Below are 14,238 nucleotides of genomic sequence, written 5' to 3' on the forward strand. Positions count from 1 at the left end.
ACTATAGGGCAGCAGCATTGAAGTGCTTTGTCGAGCCAAGGTTGTGTTCTGAGTTAACACAGCTTGCATGGGAAGAGCTGTGATGAGGCCAATCTACTAAGGAGCCTTCTGCACCAAACTGGCCTCTCACCAGCCTCAGTCGCTCAGCACGTTTATCATTAACCTGTATAAATACTGCAGCTCCTGTTCTTTCCCTTCCCACTTAAATGTCCTGCTAGTGAAAGGGACTGGCCAGTTTGACTCCAGGAGCAGAGGAGGCTCTTAAGTGGGCTCACCTGGGTATGGTGCTAATACCTGTGCCCCATCCCACAGAGGGAAGACGGGGGTCGCCAGAAGGCCAAAAAGCCTGGGGGACAGATACCTAACAAGGGAATAATGATGGAGAACCCTGGGCAATGCCAGCTGCAGTGAGAAGGAGGGGTGGGTTTTTCCCAAGAAGAGCACCTCTGGCTTCGGAAGAGGGAAGGAACAAAATCAGACCTGGAGCAAAGCAAGCTTAGGAGGTGTAAGGCACGAGGAGTGTTGGTGGAGGGGACTGTAAGTAGGGAACCTTTGGCGCTTGAGCTAAAAGGTCCTTGCCTCAAGCACTCAAAATGAATGCTTTTAAATCCGGAGCTCCTTGCCCCAACCCCTGCAGAGCCACCTGTGGCATTGTCGGACTGCTTTCCTAGATGGGGCTGCGAAGGCTGGAGGCATTGTTGCCTCTCATCTAACAGACGTAGTCCTTTGGCGTGAGCAGTTCGGGCTTGTACCCTTCAGATTCATTTCCTCAGATGCCCGGGCTGGTGATGTACAGTGGTCACAAGCGGCGGGTAAAGAGCTAAGCTGTGTTAACCTAGGCCAGTGAGGGCCAAGATATTTGGCAGGCGTGCTATAGGTTAAGCCCATGCCCACCCCAAGTGCCACCCCTATTCCCTTACCCACCCTAAACTGCTGCTCTTCTTTCTGCTCCCTGTCCCATGTGCACTGTGTTCGCAGCTCCCTCCCTGATTGCTACGTGCCATGCAGAGGATGCCTGTGCCACTTGTGGTATTCATGCTACAGATTGGCCACCCATGGCTTAAACTATGGGCAGTTCTTCTATCACAGACCAGCTCTTTATACCTTTCTCTTCTGCCCAGAGGAGTATTGTCCTGTGGGACCAAACCCTGGATCTGTTACGTATGCCCATGACACTTAATGCATTTCATTTTGGCATCATCACATGACATCCCACAGAGCCTTCTTTGAAGCAGGAAAAATAAGAGATCACACAAATGTAAAAGGCAGTGCAGTGCAATGGGCCAGGCTTACCAAACCCCAATGATTTTCTTATTTGCAACAGGGTTCCATAAAGGACCAGTTAAAAGCATACGGTGCCCTGACCGAAAACGTCACCCGGAAATACACACGGCAGATTCTGCAGGGAGTTTCCTATTTGCATAGCAATATGATTGTACATAGGGATATTAAAGGTAAGGAGCTAATAATGGGAAACCTCTTGCTTATTTAAGGTCTTCTGATATGTTGGGGGGACTTGTACGCTGTGTGGTCAGGGTGCAGCCCTGGGAGCTACAACTCCTGGGTTTTTGCCCTGGTTCTACCTTAGGCTCGCTGGGCATTTTCAAACGTGTTATGTAGGCCTGAATTTTCCTGGTGGCTTCTGGCTGCAGTTCCCATGGGGAGATGCTTTGGGCTTGATTTGCAGAAATCCTGTTGCCAGCATGTGAGCTCTGCACTTCTCAAAATCAGGCCTGAGGCACTTGGCACTCAAGACCTGTGGTATTGTAAGTGAGGAACTGTTGTTGGCCTCAACTTTTCCAAAACTCTTCTTTCTCCGTGCAATGGGTTAGTGCTATGAGGTTGCCTTAATTGCAGTGCTCATTGAGTGGGATTTTCAAAAGGAGCTGGTAGAGAGAGGACTCCCATATAGTGTATTTTAATGTAATCAGATATTGTCTTTCCAACTCTGGAGCTATCGGTCATTGGCCTGAGTGTTTCTTGCTTTTTCCTCGGTGTGCCCTGGCCTGCAGTTCTCTCTATTGTGTTTTTGTGCCTGACCTGTAGGTGCCAACATCTTGAGAAATTCTGCTGGGAATGTTAAACTCGGAGACTTTGGGGCCAGCAAACGCATTCAGACCATCTGCATGTCTGGAACAGGAATCAAATCCGTCACAGGAACTCCTTACTGGATGAGCCCAGAGGTGATCAGTGGAGAAGGCTATGGGAGGAAAGCAGATGTGTGGTAAGAAATGAAGTGGGCCTGTCCACTGAAGTGGGTTAACATAATGGTTTTCTATTGTAGCCATCCATTTTGGAAAAGCACAGTGGTTAATTTTCCAAGAACAGCAGGTCAAGTTAGTATTTAAAGACTGCATGCTCTAGTGGCTTAATGTTACAACTGAAAGTTAGGGCTGGAGAGATTAATGATTTTGGATGCACCAGTCTTTGGGTACCTGGCTTGGGACATGAAAAAGGAGGCTGGTTTTCCAAGTGCTCAGCACTTGTGAAATTCAAGGCACTTTGAGCACAGAGGTAAGTTGCCATGTTGGCCTGAAGTCAGACAGAAGGTAGTGCAGGGCGGCATCTTAGAGATTTCTAGCATCTGACTGAGTAGGTTGTGGTCTACAAAACCTCATGCCTCTGAACTAGGCAGTGTCTAAGGTGCCAGCCTGCCCTCCCTTCAGCTCCATCAGGGCGTTCCAGGCGAAATGCCCCAAAATGGAAGTGCCCAAAATCATTTTGGATGGTCTTGGCCTTGAGCAAGATCTGTTTGTGGCTCCAATGTGGACTTGCTTTTTGTCACAAGTGACTTTGCAGGACCCTGGTGGACACTAATTTTAGTTTCCTCAGGGTTGACTGTTAACAGGAAGCTCTTTTAAGTATCCATGACCTTCCTCAGCTCCAGGGGACCTATGGAGACTCTATAATTCTGGCTTTGGATATTTGCACATTGACCCTGATAAATGGGTGCTCCTCTCCCTCACCCCTGCAATCTCATCGGCCTCTGAGGTTTGCAGGATCAGGCCTGGAGCCTAACCAGCTGGAATGGCTGCAGTAACGGTGCCAACAAACTTCAGCATTGCTGTGTGCAGACAACACCTCTTCCCTTGCCTTTCCAAATAAGCTGGATCAATGGGAATGAGTTACTTGAACTGCTTCACACTGGCGGGGAGAAGGCCAGAGGAGCTTTTGGCAGGCTACCCTCCTGTCACTTGCTCCAGCTGATAGCAGGGAATAGCTAGCTCTTGTTAAAGGTGATTACAAGTCAAGGTTGCCAAGCTGGCTTAACAAGGCTAGAGAATCCATGCGGGTGCCAAGACTTCTCACCAAGTGCTGGGAAGCCTTCAGGACATTTCCCCACCCCTGCATTTCTGCCCTGGATCTTGCTAGTTGCTGGGAATTCAGCTCTCTGCAGACCAGCACAAATGCCCTTGCAGTACTTAAGCCTGGGGGAGGGCTGCACGAAGTTGGAGCTCTGTGCTCCAAGCTGGGCTAGTGGGCTAGCTTAGGACTCACTCAGATAAAACTTTCTCTCTGCCGCAGAGTCTGGGTCACCTCAGGCAAGTCATTTAAGGCCAGAGCCTCTTCTGCCTGGGAGGGTGTGAGTGTGATCCTATTCCTTCCTTCAGTCCCTGAAAGAAAAATGCACATCATGGCAGCCTTAGGATCAAGTCACAAACAGCAGCGAGAAGGGGAGCTGGGGGGTGGGGGGAATGTATCCACCCTCCATGTTTCAAACACACGAGCAGGGTGCAGTAGGATTACATTTAGTGGCCTAAGGTAACTCAGGTTCCTGATTCACTGGTTAGGATATTGTCAGATTTTTTAAAGGTTTTTAGAGCCCAGAAGATGTGGGTCAGTGCCCAACTCCCTCTGACCCCACCTAGGTGCTTTTGAAATAGGTCCCTCTCTGCACAGAAGCACTTTGAAACTGGGCCAAAGTTTTCTGCTCAGCATTGACTTTCCGTGAAACTTCACCTCTCAAGGTACTTCTGAAAATAGGATCTAGCCACCTAAGTCACTTGAGCTTTACTGTGGGGAGCAGCAGAGCTTAAATACCTTCAAAAAAAATTGGCGTCTCTATGCTTTCATTCTTCATCTACAAGTGGAAATAATAGTACTTCCCTGCCTCGTAGCACTGTTGTGTGGCTACGTACCAGTACAATGAAAGCTGAAAGGCACCGGGATGCTGTGATAATGGACCCTGAATGTTTCTGACAACAACAAGGTTTTCAGCCCTCTGGTGGGAGCTCCATAAAAACAGGAGGGTTTCCTGAATTAAATTAATACATTGCTACAGAAGCTTTTAAAGTTAAATTGCATTTATTTTGCATTTTGCCTCACCACCTCCGAATATTTATTGTGCCCTACACTGTTATCTGTCAGCTCTGGAGCTACCAGTTTGTTAGAATTGAGAAACCAAGTCGGGCCTCTTGCAGGATTGTTTCTGGCAGCCTGAAGCCTCACGCAGGTGACGCTGAATCTGTTAGCACTGATGGTGCCTTGGCAGTATACCTGCACAGCTGGAGAGGCTTAGTGACCTTTTGTGTTATAAATGAAAGCAGAAAATGTGCGGCACACATTGGCAACGGTGTGCATTTGTGTGTGTGAATCTGCTGAATTGCAGAGTATGCTTTTGTTCCCATTGTCTGCTTTAACTTAGGGCTTCAGAAAGACTTGCTGACCCATGCACAGGATGTCCACTTGCAGAATGATCAGTGGGGGCTTCTTAAAGCCTTGAGTTCAGGGAGTTTCACTTCTAACAGAACAAGGAGCAATGGGCTCCAGTTGCAGCAAGGGAAGTTTAGGTTAGATATTAGGAAGAACTTTCTCACTAGGACGGTAGTAAAACACTGGGACAGGTTACCCAGAGAGGTGGTGGAAGCTCCATCCTTGGGGGGTTTCAAAACCCGGCTAGACAAAGCCTTGGCTGGGATGCTCTAGTTGGGGATGGTCCTGCTTGGAGCAGGGGGTTGGACTGGATGTGACCTCCTGAGGTCCCTTCCAGCCCTCATTTTCTATGATTATAATGAATAATTTTGGGTCAGATGCCTGGGGGACAGGGATGAGGCAGCATGGTGGTTGGATGAACCCTCTTGCTTGTCTAACCCTCTCGCTCTTCCTGTTCTTCATTGCAGGAGCGTGGGCTGCACTGTGGTGGAGATGCTAACAGAGAAGCCACCCTGGGCAGAATTTGAAGCCATGGCAGCCATTTTCAAAATTGCCACCCAGCCGACCAAGCCGCAGCTCCCAGACGGCGTCTCGGACTGCTGCCGTAACTTCCTCAAGCAGATCTTTGTGGAGGAGAAGCGGCGGCCCACAGCGGAGGACCTGCTGAGGCACCCCTTTGTGAGCTGCAGCCTCTAGACCCTCGCGAGGGGCAGGGGAAATGCGGGCGGAGGATACGAGGAAAAGGGAAGGGAAACAAAACAGACCCATGGGCTTATGCACTCTGAAAACTCAGCCCTCAGCCTCCTGTTTGTGTTACTCCAGGTCCCCTGGGTCTGAGGTCGCATGATCAGTCGCACCTCATTGTCAGCAAGGGGACCAGTTTCTAAACTGCACTTATGCACCAGCTGGCTATGGAGAACAGCTGTCGCCATGACTTGGGCTAGAAGCAGTTCAGAATTAGGGGTTGCCCTCCTAACACATCGGTGGTCGGGTGAACCACAAACTGAGCAGCCCTGTTGCCAGTGGGTGTCTGTGGCACAGAGGAGCTTGGGATGGCAAGCAGTCGTCATGTCACTTATCTCCAAGGCATGAAGTGGACCGGACCTACCACCCCTCGCTGGGCCACTGTGAAAGGAGCACCGCCAGCTGCATCCTTGAGGGCAGCCGTCACTGTCTCAGCAGAGAAAAAGGGTGCTCCGTAATAATCACTGCAGGACTTGGGCGTGAAGCAGACCGAGATGAATCCAGGACGAGGAACGATTGACACGTGTGCCTCAATCCATTTGAAGAGAGAAAGGAGTCCTCTTGTGGGAGCTGAAAGTGGGAGGCGGTGGGAAGCCAGTGACCATAACAGCATCTCCAGCTCTTCGGAGAGGCCAGATTCACGCTGCTTTGTGCCTTATGTGGTTATAGTCAATCAGCATTACCCTGATTCACCCCAGGGTGTCCAGTCAAGGGGTGACTGCCCAAGCAGTCCTGTTGACTCTGCATTTCTGTGCCTGCAAAACAGCTCAAATGCAAGGCGTTACTTTTCCCTGGATGTGGAAAGCCGCCCGTAAGGGACTGACTGCCAACGGTTGCCAGAGGACATTGGGGCATTCGTTGTCCAGCAGACAAGTGGGTCTCAATGGGACCTGCCGCTCAGTACAAGCCAGTTCTTCAGGGCCTGATCCTGAAACAAAGGGGGAGGGGACGGGGACGGGGCATTTCTTTGAGAGCAATTGTCCTCTCATCTTCCTGTCTTTGCCAACCTGTGGCCAGTGCCGTTGTGCTGCTAACAAAGGGTCCAATGTGCCAAGGACTGAGCACCTGCCACTGCATCTTGCAGGACCAGGTCTCATGACAGTGCAGAAAGGTTGTCTTTTTTTCCACCCCACGAAGGCTCAGCTCCTCCAAGTGAGACAGTGGAGATGCACGCACCAGCTGCAGGCTCATTCTGCTTCATCCTGAGATGCCCTGGGGGTTTCCAGTGCCTGGGAATCAGGAAGGACCTTGATTCCCAGCCTAGCAGAGCCATGATTTTGTCATCTCTGGGTCCCACTTTGCAAACAGCATGAGACGAGCTGCTGTCCCTGGGATAGGGAACAATCCTGCCACGCTTCCAAGACCCTGAACCCACCAGTTGTGTGTGTCTATCCCCACCCCGAAGCCCCTAGGAAATGTTAAAGGATAACTGAACGCTCCACATGGCAGGGGAGGCAGTGTGTCTGGAGAGGAGTTGGGGGTAGGATCACCTATGCAGCTGATGCAGAGTTGTATGCACACCCCCAAAATGCCACAGTACATACCAAATTAACCATGTAATGCCTGTCCCAGCACACTGCCTAGGGAACGCTGTTGCAATGGGATGTGTGCCTTGCTCAGACACCAGGAGTCCTGTGCTTTCCAACCTATTTATGCCTCCTAGTGCACTCAGTTGGCTTGATTCTTCTTTCATGGATGCTGGTCTCAATCAGGAGCTTCACCACCTCCCCCTGCACTTTACATCAGTGATATAAAATGAAGATGATCAGCGCCCAGGCCAGTGAGTTATTCATTGCAGTCATAAACTGTCACATATTGTTATTCACATGGGCAGTGTTTATCTCTTTAATAACCTTTGCCAAAAACAATATTACAGTAGAGCACACGATATCCTGGCAACTGCATTGTGGTGCAAGCTGTTTTGGCCCGTTGCTTTGCTAAGGAGGTGGAAAGAGTTAAAAATGTGGCCTCAAATGCTGACCTGATTCCTCCTTCCCTTTCAGTATGTGAACTGGAATGATACATGCAGGGTAGTTTTAAAGCTGGGTCTGTCCAGATCAAGCAGGAGCAGGGACTTGGTAGAGGAAAAGATGTGGAAGCAGCTATTGCAATCTCTGGGGTAAATGCCACATATCAGGCCTGACTTTTTTTCTTTTCCCCCATATTGTGGCTTCCTCTTGCATGTGCAATGGTGTACATGTGCTCTTCCACCAGTTTCCACTACATGTGTGGCTAAATTTGCACATACAAAACCTGCTTGTCCGGTATTGATCACAAGGGAGAGTTAAGCAGTTGTTGCTTTTAAAGATGCTTTAATTTGTTTATGGCCTGCAATTATGGGTTAAATCTTGAACCTTTCTGTGTTTAGATGCCTGGTAGAGACGATATTCAGCTGTCGGCACGGGACTGGTAAAAGGCCTGTGCACCAAAGAAATTCCCCTTAAACTCTGTTTAGGACCTAGGTAGGACTTAACACTTCTACTGTGCACTTAGGCATACTTTACTTCACAAAGAAAGCAGGCAGCAGTGATGAAATGAGCACGGCTGGGGTAGCCTCAGTCCAATGCACCAGGTGTTCAAAAAAAACCAGAGTCTAAATTTAAAATATTTGCTTGCAATTAAAAAGAGGAGCTGAAATCAATTTTGTCTGTGCAATTCTCCCTCCTCCCTCTCCCAGTCTTGTGCCTAGAAGTGAAGACCCATGTACCAAAGTGGAAGAGCCCAAGCTGTTTTCTCTGCTGGGAAATGCACAAAGTAAAAAAGTAAAATCAGTGAACATGAAAGCAGTTTTAGATCTGGAGAAGTCGTATGGGCAGATGACTTCCCTATGGGGAGTGCAGGGGATAAAACGAATACAACTTCAGAGATATGTACTAGTGCTCTGTATAAATGACTGAAAATCCAGAATCGACTTTAATGTGCATTGGCTCAGAGCTGTCATTTTCTACTAAATTTTATGGGGCAGTTCAGGGGAAAAAGAAATAGTTCTCATTCTCTAGGGCATTTGGTAGAACTTCGCCTTGAGGGAATAGCTGAATGTACTGTCAGTAACCTTGTAACAGTGGTTTTTAATATTAATCTGATAGTTCCCCCTTAAACCAGCACAGTTAAGGTTTTTAAGTCCTTAATTACTCTTCAGTAAATTGAGAACAGAGTCCTGTTCCCGGCCACGCCATCTGGACTTGATCCTACATGCCACAGTTGGGCTCTTGGGAAATCTCGACTCCGAGCACTGAAATACGAAATATATGCTGATGGCTCAGGCAGGGCTTAAGTATGCCGTGGCGCACTAAGCTGTTTGCAAACGCGTTCTCCGGTGCTCCCTTCCTCCCTCAAATGGAAAGTCAGGACAGGGACCCAGCGGAGTTTGTAAGGGCGCTTTGCAACCTGCCCTATGGCAGCAAGGACTGAGCTGTGACTTAAGGTCACAGTGCCTTTCACTGGGCACATGACTTCCCTCTCCACCGGCTTAACAGCATGATAGGAGGCAGTGTCACTGCCAGCCTACTTGTTGGTGAGAGATGTGTCGGCTCCTCACCAACTACCTGTCCCCTCTGCATTGTGGGCCATGATGCTTGGTGCCCATGTAGAGGGGCACCACCTATATCCAGGTTCACCTGTGCTGGGGACTAGCCCGGCTTGTGACTGAGCCTTACAAGAACCAACCTGCATGCACTCGGAGAAGGGGTAGAGAGCACTGCCTTAGCTGTGCTCTCCAAAGGGCTATAAGAAACTCTTCCCAAGTGGCTTTGTGTTGGCAGAGCACCCTGCCACCCTGTCCCCCACCCCAGCTGATGCTGCAGCACTGCAGCCTGGCATCCTGCTGTTCCAACGGGCCGAGTCCTCGGGATGAGCTGAGAGCTCAGGGTGCTCTACAGGACCAAAGGCAGCAGGCACTGGCAGGCTCCATCCTCACAGGCCTGGTGCAAACAGAGCTTCCAGTGACTTGGGTAGGAGAGAGGCAGGGTTAGGCAACGCAGACCCTTGTGACTGTGCCCTCCTAGTTAATGCTCCCTGCTAACAGAGCATTAACTAAATGCTCTGTTAGCTAAATCACATAGGACAATGCCCAATAGGGGAGAACTCGGCTCCCACAAAGCAGGGCAGCACAAAGCCGACGTCACACCCAGCTCCATACAGCGGTGCAGAGTCCAGTACAGGGGTGAACTGCACCTTCCAGGTCCCCTCCTGACACGTGCACAGCTGGGCACTGGGATCTCCTCCTGCCTTTCTCTGCTCTTCTCCTCTCCTCTATGTGTGTGTGTCTGTGTGTGTGTGCGCGCGCGTGTGTGTACAGATATGAATCACTCCTCAGGTGCCTTTGCCTTTTTATTTTTTTTTTAAATGACCCTTGCAGTGTTTTTTATGTACAAAACAGAACTAGGGAAAGAGACTGTAATTATATTCCATGTATATTTTTTTTTCTATGTAGTGGATTTGAAAGTACTTTCATCCAGTGTATAGTAGAAGCATTTTGCTTGGATCAAATATTGCTCTGGGTTCCTTTTGCAATATTACCGAGACTGTATAATCTTGTACATGTATAATAATGTTTTCCTTCTCTAGGGAAAAGGCTCAAGTGTGATATTGTATATCATCTGACTTTTATATTGTAGCCTCTAAATCTGTATGATTCCTTCACACCAGGCCAAAAATAACTAGATGGCAAGTTGTATGTAAGGAAACAGAGCTTGGGATTACAGAAAGCTGACTGCCAGAGGGCAAGACTGAGGCTGAAATTCAAACCCAGGGGCCTTGTATGACTCAGCCGGTGGAAGCAGCTGTAAAGTGTTTTCTTTTTTTTTAATTGAAAAAAATAGAATATTTAAGCAATTAATGGACTGTACTAGAAATAATGTATTTGTTAAGTTCTGAGACTTGAAATCTCTATGCATCATTTTGTCCAAAGCTGGACCAAGCCTGCAGTACAATACATCCCATCCCACCCTCCCTGTACTTGGGGCAGCCTCACTGTTTGGATGTGCAGACAGAGATCACATTTGAGCTGGGAGGCTGTTGATGAGGAAGCATTGAGTAGGGTGGAGTTGGGAAGAGGGGATTGTATTCCTCTGCCTGGGACCAGAGCTCTCAGCCTGGTTGTAGCTGTGGTATCTAATGCATTGTAGCTGGAATCTGAGCAGCAGCGTCATGACCGAGAGCAGGGTCTAGCCCTCTTGCAGTGTGGTTCCCAGCTGCCTCCCTAAGCAGCCGTGTTTTCACACGGGCCCTTTTTCAAGGGCTGCAATCTGACTTCAGGAGCAGCACGGTCTGCTATGCAAGTGGCTCACTGGCAGCAGCTCTGGGAGGCGGCTGGACTCAGGAACATGACTGCGGAGTCACAAATCCTCCCTCCTCCCAGTGTGCTAATAATTCCTGTGGCCTCAATAAAGGTGCATCCCTCTCCCCGCACTGACATGGTGACTCTGGCCGTAGACTGAAAGGAGGGAGTAGAGCTAGAACAGCAGCGGGCGATTATTTTGGGCGGAGAGCCGCCTACTGAGTTTTGGCAAACCATCAAGGACTGCATGACAGGCAGCCAGGGGCAGATAAATATTAATTTTCTAAATTTTTTAGGGGCCCCACGGGCTGGATAGAATGGGCTGGCGGGCTACATCTGGCCCCCGGGCTGCATTTTGCCCACCCCTGAGCTAGGATGTCTTCCTGTTCCCTGACCACCACCAGCCTGCAGGGGCCAGGGACAGATTAAGTAGGTGAATCAAGCCTTTTAAATCTTAGTCACAGCACTTCTGATGCTAGCAAGGCAGCAATGATGGATTCGCCGTATCCCATCAAACTAAAAGTTCGTGCTCCTTATTCATTGCTTGAGGCCATCCATGTTGGTGACTGGCAAGGCTGGTCTTTGGCCGTCATTGTTAGAAGCACGATCCTTTGCTGCCTGAGCTGAAGCAGTAGTTTCATTAGCTGTCAGATGCAGTAGATGTTTAGTCTCCTACTTCTCTTATTCTCCTATTCTCCTGTGGTCTGATGTTAAAGGGAGATGTGAATAATTTTATGTATGCAAATAGTCTCATCAAATGAGGCTGCTCATGTGCACACATTTACTCACGTGGATAAGTTCTTTGTTGGACCAGGGCCAAAGTTAGAAAGCAGATGCATCAAAAGACCTAATTGTCTAACATCTCTTTCAGTTGGTCCAATAAAAAGATATCACCAAAAACGCCTCTCCAATGATATAACAAACCTCATCTGACATGTCCTGCATTTGATCAAAGATGCTATCAGTATTATAGCACTTCAGCAGGGAAGCACACCAGCACTTGCACTGAGAGCGGTGCATCAAGTATGTCTAAGTCATTTCAACTTTGGCAGAACCAACCCCATGTGAAACAAGCTAATACTGCAGGTTTGGGAAGCAGGACGCCTTGTTGAATGTACTTTGTAAAATGCTGTAAACCCTTTTTATTTTCTGATGCATGAAATTAAATATTTTTAAATGTGGTATTATGAAACCAATGTTCTCATTTTATTGGAGGGAAAAATAATAGGAGTGTTTCTATTATGAGATGAAATAAGCAGTATGATATATACATGCACACACACGTGCGCATATGCCAAATACGTAGCACATATGTATGCTCCAGGGTCTAATGCGTCCAGGCAGGTCAGCGCTGCTCAACCTTTTGGCCCTGCAGGCCAGATGAGTGCCATGGGGCTGACCCCTGGGGTTTGGCCCCACATGCCCAGATCTGGCATCTTGCTGCCTGGATTGGGCCCTGCATGCCTACTTTCCACCTTGTGCTGCCTGGATCCAATCTTGTGCACCCAGATAAGACTGCGTGTGCCAGGATCAGGCCCCACCCACCCAGACCTGACCTCGTACACTTGGATCCTGCACTGCGCGGCTCGGATCAGGCGCTGCACTGCCCTGACCCCAAGTACCTGATCTAGCTTGCAGGCCCACCCTGTCTGCCCATACGGTTTCCCATACGCCTGGAAATTTGGTGCTGGGGGAGCAGCAATTAACACTGCCACCACTCACCCACAGCCAAATTTTTGGACCTGTGGGGAGCCCTCCAGGTTGGACGATACGAAGCTGAGGGCCAGGAGCTGAGTTCCCTGAACTAGGCTACGATAGCTTCCTATTCCAGCTGCGTTGCAGTGCTCTGCCCCTGACTTTCTGGATGAGCATCCCCCTGTTCAGGGGACGTTGGTCTGAGGGGCTGAGGATGGGTAGGTGGGAGGGGAGTGGGGAAGCTCTTGTCTGCAGAGCCATAGACAGCCTGAGCTGGAGCAGCTCTGCCTGCTTGCCTTGCTGTTGTGTTGCAAGGAGCAGAGCTTTGCCCACGAGGGAATCCAGGCCTCCGTTGTGAGAGGAACGTCAGACTTCAGACATGTTGAAGCCTCAGTTGTGAACGCGGGCCATATGCACAAGTGACCCGTTCAGGCTAGTGGCCCTGTGCACTTTCATGGGACTGCTTTCCTGAGCAAAAATCATAGGCTAATGCACGCTAAGTCTTTCCATGATTGAGGCATAAATCAGCTTTAGGTTGTGGCGGCTTCTTGGCAAGTGCTATTGCTACTTGGAAGTAATGGAGATTGTACCTCAACAGGGGTGGGTGTGTATTCCCCAAGGCGTTTGTATCAAGGTCTTCATGACCTGTGCAGCTTAAATCCTAACAGCAAATGGGACAACAAGCACACAGAGTAAATATTTCCACGGGGACCCTCCTAGTTCTCCAGTTTATCCTCCGCTCCCAGGACTGAGACCTATTGCTCCGCGGCGATAGCATGTGACGATGAATGGGATAAGATTCCTGGGCTGGGCATTGATGCCACAGTGCGAGTTCATTTCAACTCAAGGTGGGTAGAAGAGTCTCGATTAACAAAAGAAATGCGCTCCCCCTTTGTAAGACAGTACTGAGCAGCTCCAACCGCCTTGCAAAGTGCAGTCCCGCCGTGCCTCAGAAGCGGTGGTTTTGGGCGACACGTCTCGCCACCTGGCTGCACGCCTCGATCAGAAGGGAGCAAAGGCTGCCCGGTGGCAGGGTCGTGGCACCGAGCCTCTTTGCCGAGCATCCGCGGCGCGGCACCGCGGGGGAGCTGCTCGACGCCCCTCGGGCACGGCGCTGATTCGGTAGCCGTCTTGCGGAGAGAGAGGATCGTGTTGTGCAGGACATCTGGGCGAGAAGAAATCAGATGATCGTCGCTGTCGTCAATTGTGGGGAGCAAAGCACCAGCCTGAAGCTTGAGCTACGGGGCAAGGAGCTGAGTCTCACCATCACAGGCGAGGAGGGTGGGAAGGGACCTCAGGAGTCACATTTGGTGCAATGCCCGCTCAGAGCAGGACCAGCCCCAACTAGAGCATTGCAGCCCTGGCTTTGTCTACCCGTGTCTTGAAAACCTCCAAGGATGGAGCATGCACCCCCCGGCTGTGCAGCCTGATCCAGCGCTTCCCCGCCCTCCTAGTGGGAGACATTCTCCTGACACCCCAGGCTGCACCTGCCAGGCGAGCAGGCAACCTCCCCTGTCCTACAGGGGAGCGACAGAACTACAAGCCCCGGCATGCACAGCGGCAGAGCGCGGTGCAGCGCGGTGCATGGTGGGCCTGCCGCCTCCCAACAGTCTCCGCGTTCCCTTGGGGCGCCATCTTTATGCGAACGAGCGGGCGGGGCCTTTCTAGCTGGGCGGGCGGTGCTCTATAGTGCCAGGCAAGGCCGCTCTAGCCGGATGGGTGGAGCTCTATCGTGGCAGGCGAGGCCGCTCTAGCCGGGCGGGCGGCGCTCTATAGTGCCAGGCGAGGCCGCTCTAGCCGGGCGGGCGGCGCTCTATAGTGCCAGGCGGGGCCGCTCTAGCCGGAAGGGCGGAGCTCTATGGCGATGG

At 50.3% G+C, this 14,238-nt stretch overlaps 1 protein-coding gene across 3 annotated transcripts in view; it reads left to right on the forward strand.

The window, feature by feature from the left end:
• The window catches only part of LOC102572648 (mitogen-activated protein kinase kinase kinase 3), a 107,263-nt gene extending 95,396 nt beyond the window's left edge, over positions 1-11,867 (forward strand). For all 3 annotated transcript variants that reach the window (XM_014609063.3, XM_014609066.3, XM_014609065.3), the window contains 3 exons: positions 1,325-1,454; positions 2,047-2,224; positions 5,121-11,867. In XM_014609063.3, coding sequence (XP_014464549.1) covers positions 1,325-1,454; positions 2,047-2,224; positions 5,121-5,349 — 537 coding nt within the window. In that variant the 3' untranslated portion in view covers positions 5,350-11,867. The remainder of the gene's footprint in view (positions 1-1,324; positions 1,455-2,046; positions 2,225-5,120) is intronic.
• Positions 11,868-14,238: the final 2,371 nt, after the last annotated feature.

Source organism: Alligator mississippiensis, chromosome 5 (genome assembly GCF_030867095.1).
Source record: "Alligator mississippiensis isolate rAllMis1 chromosome 5, rAllMis1, whole genome shotgun sequence".
Lineage (NCBI taxonomy): Eukaryota > Metazoa > Chordata > Crocodylia > Alligatoridae > Alligator > Alligator mississippiensis.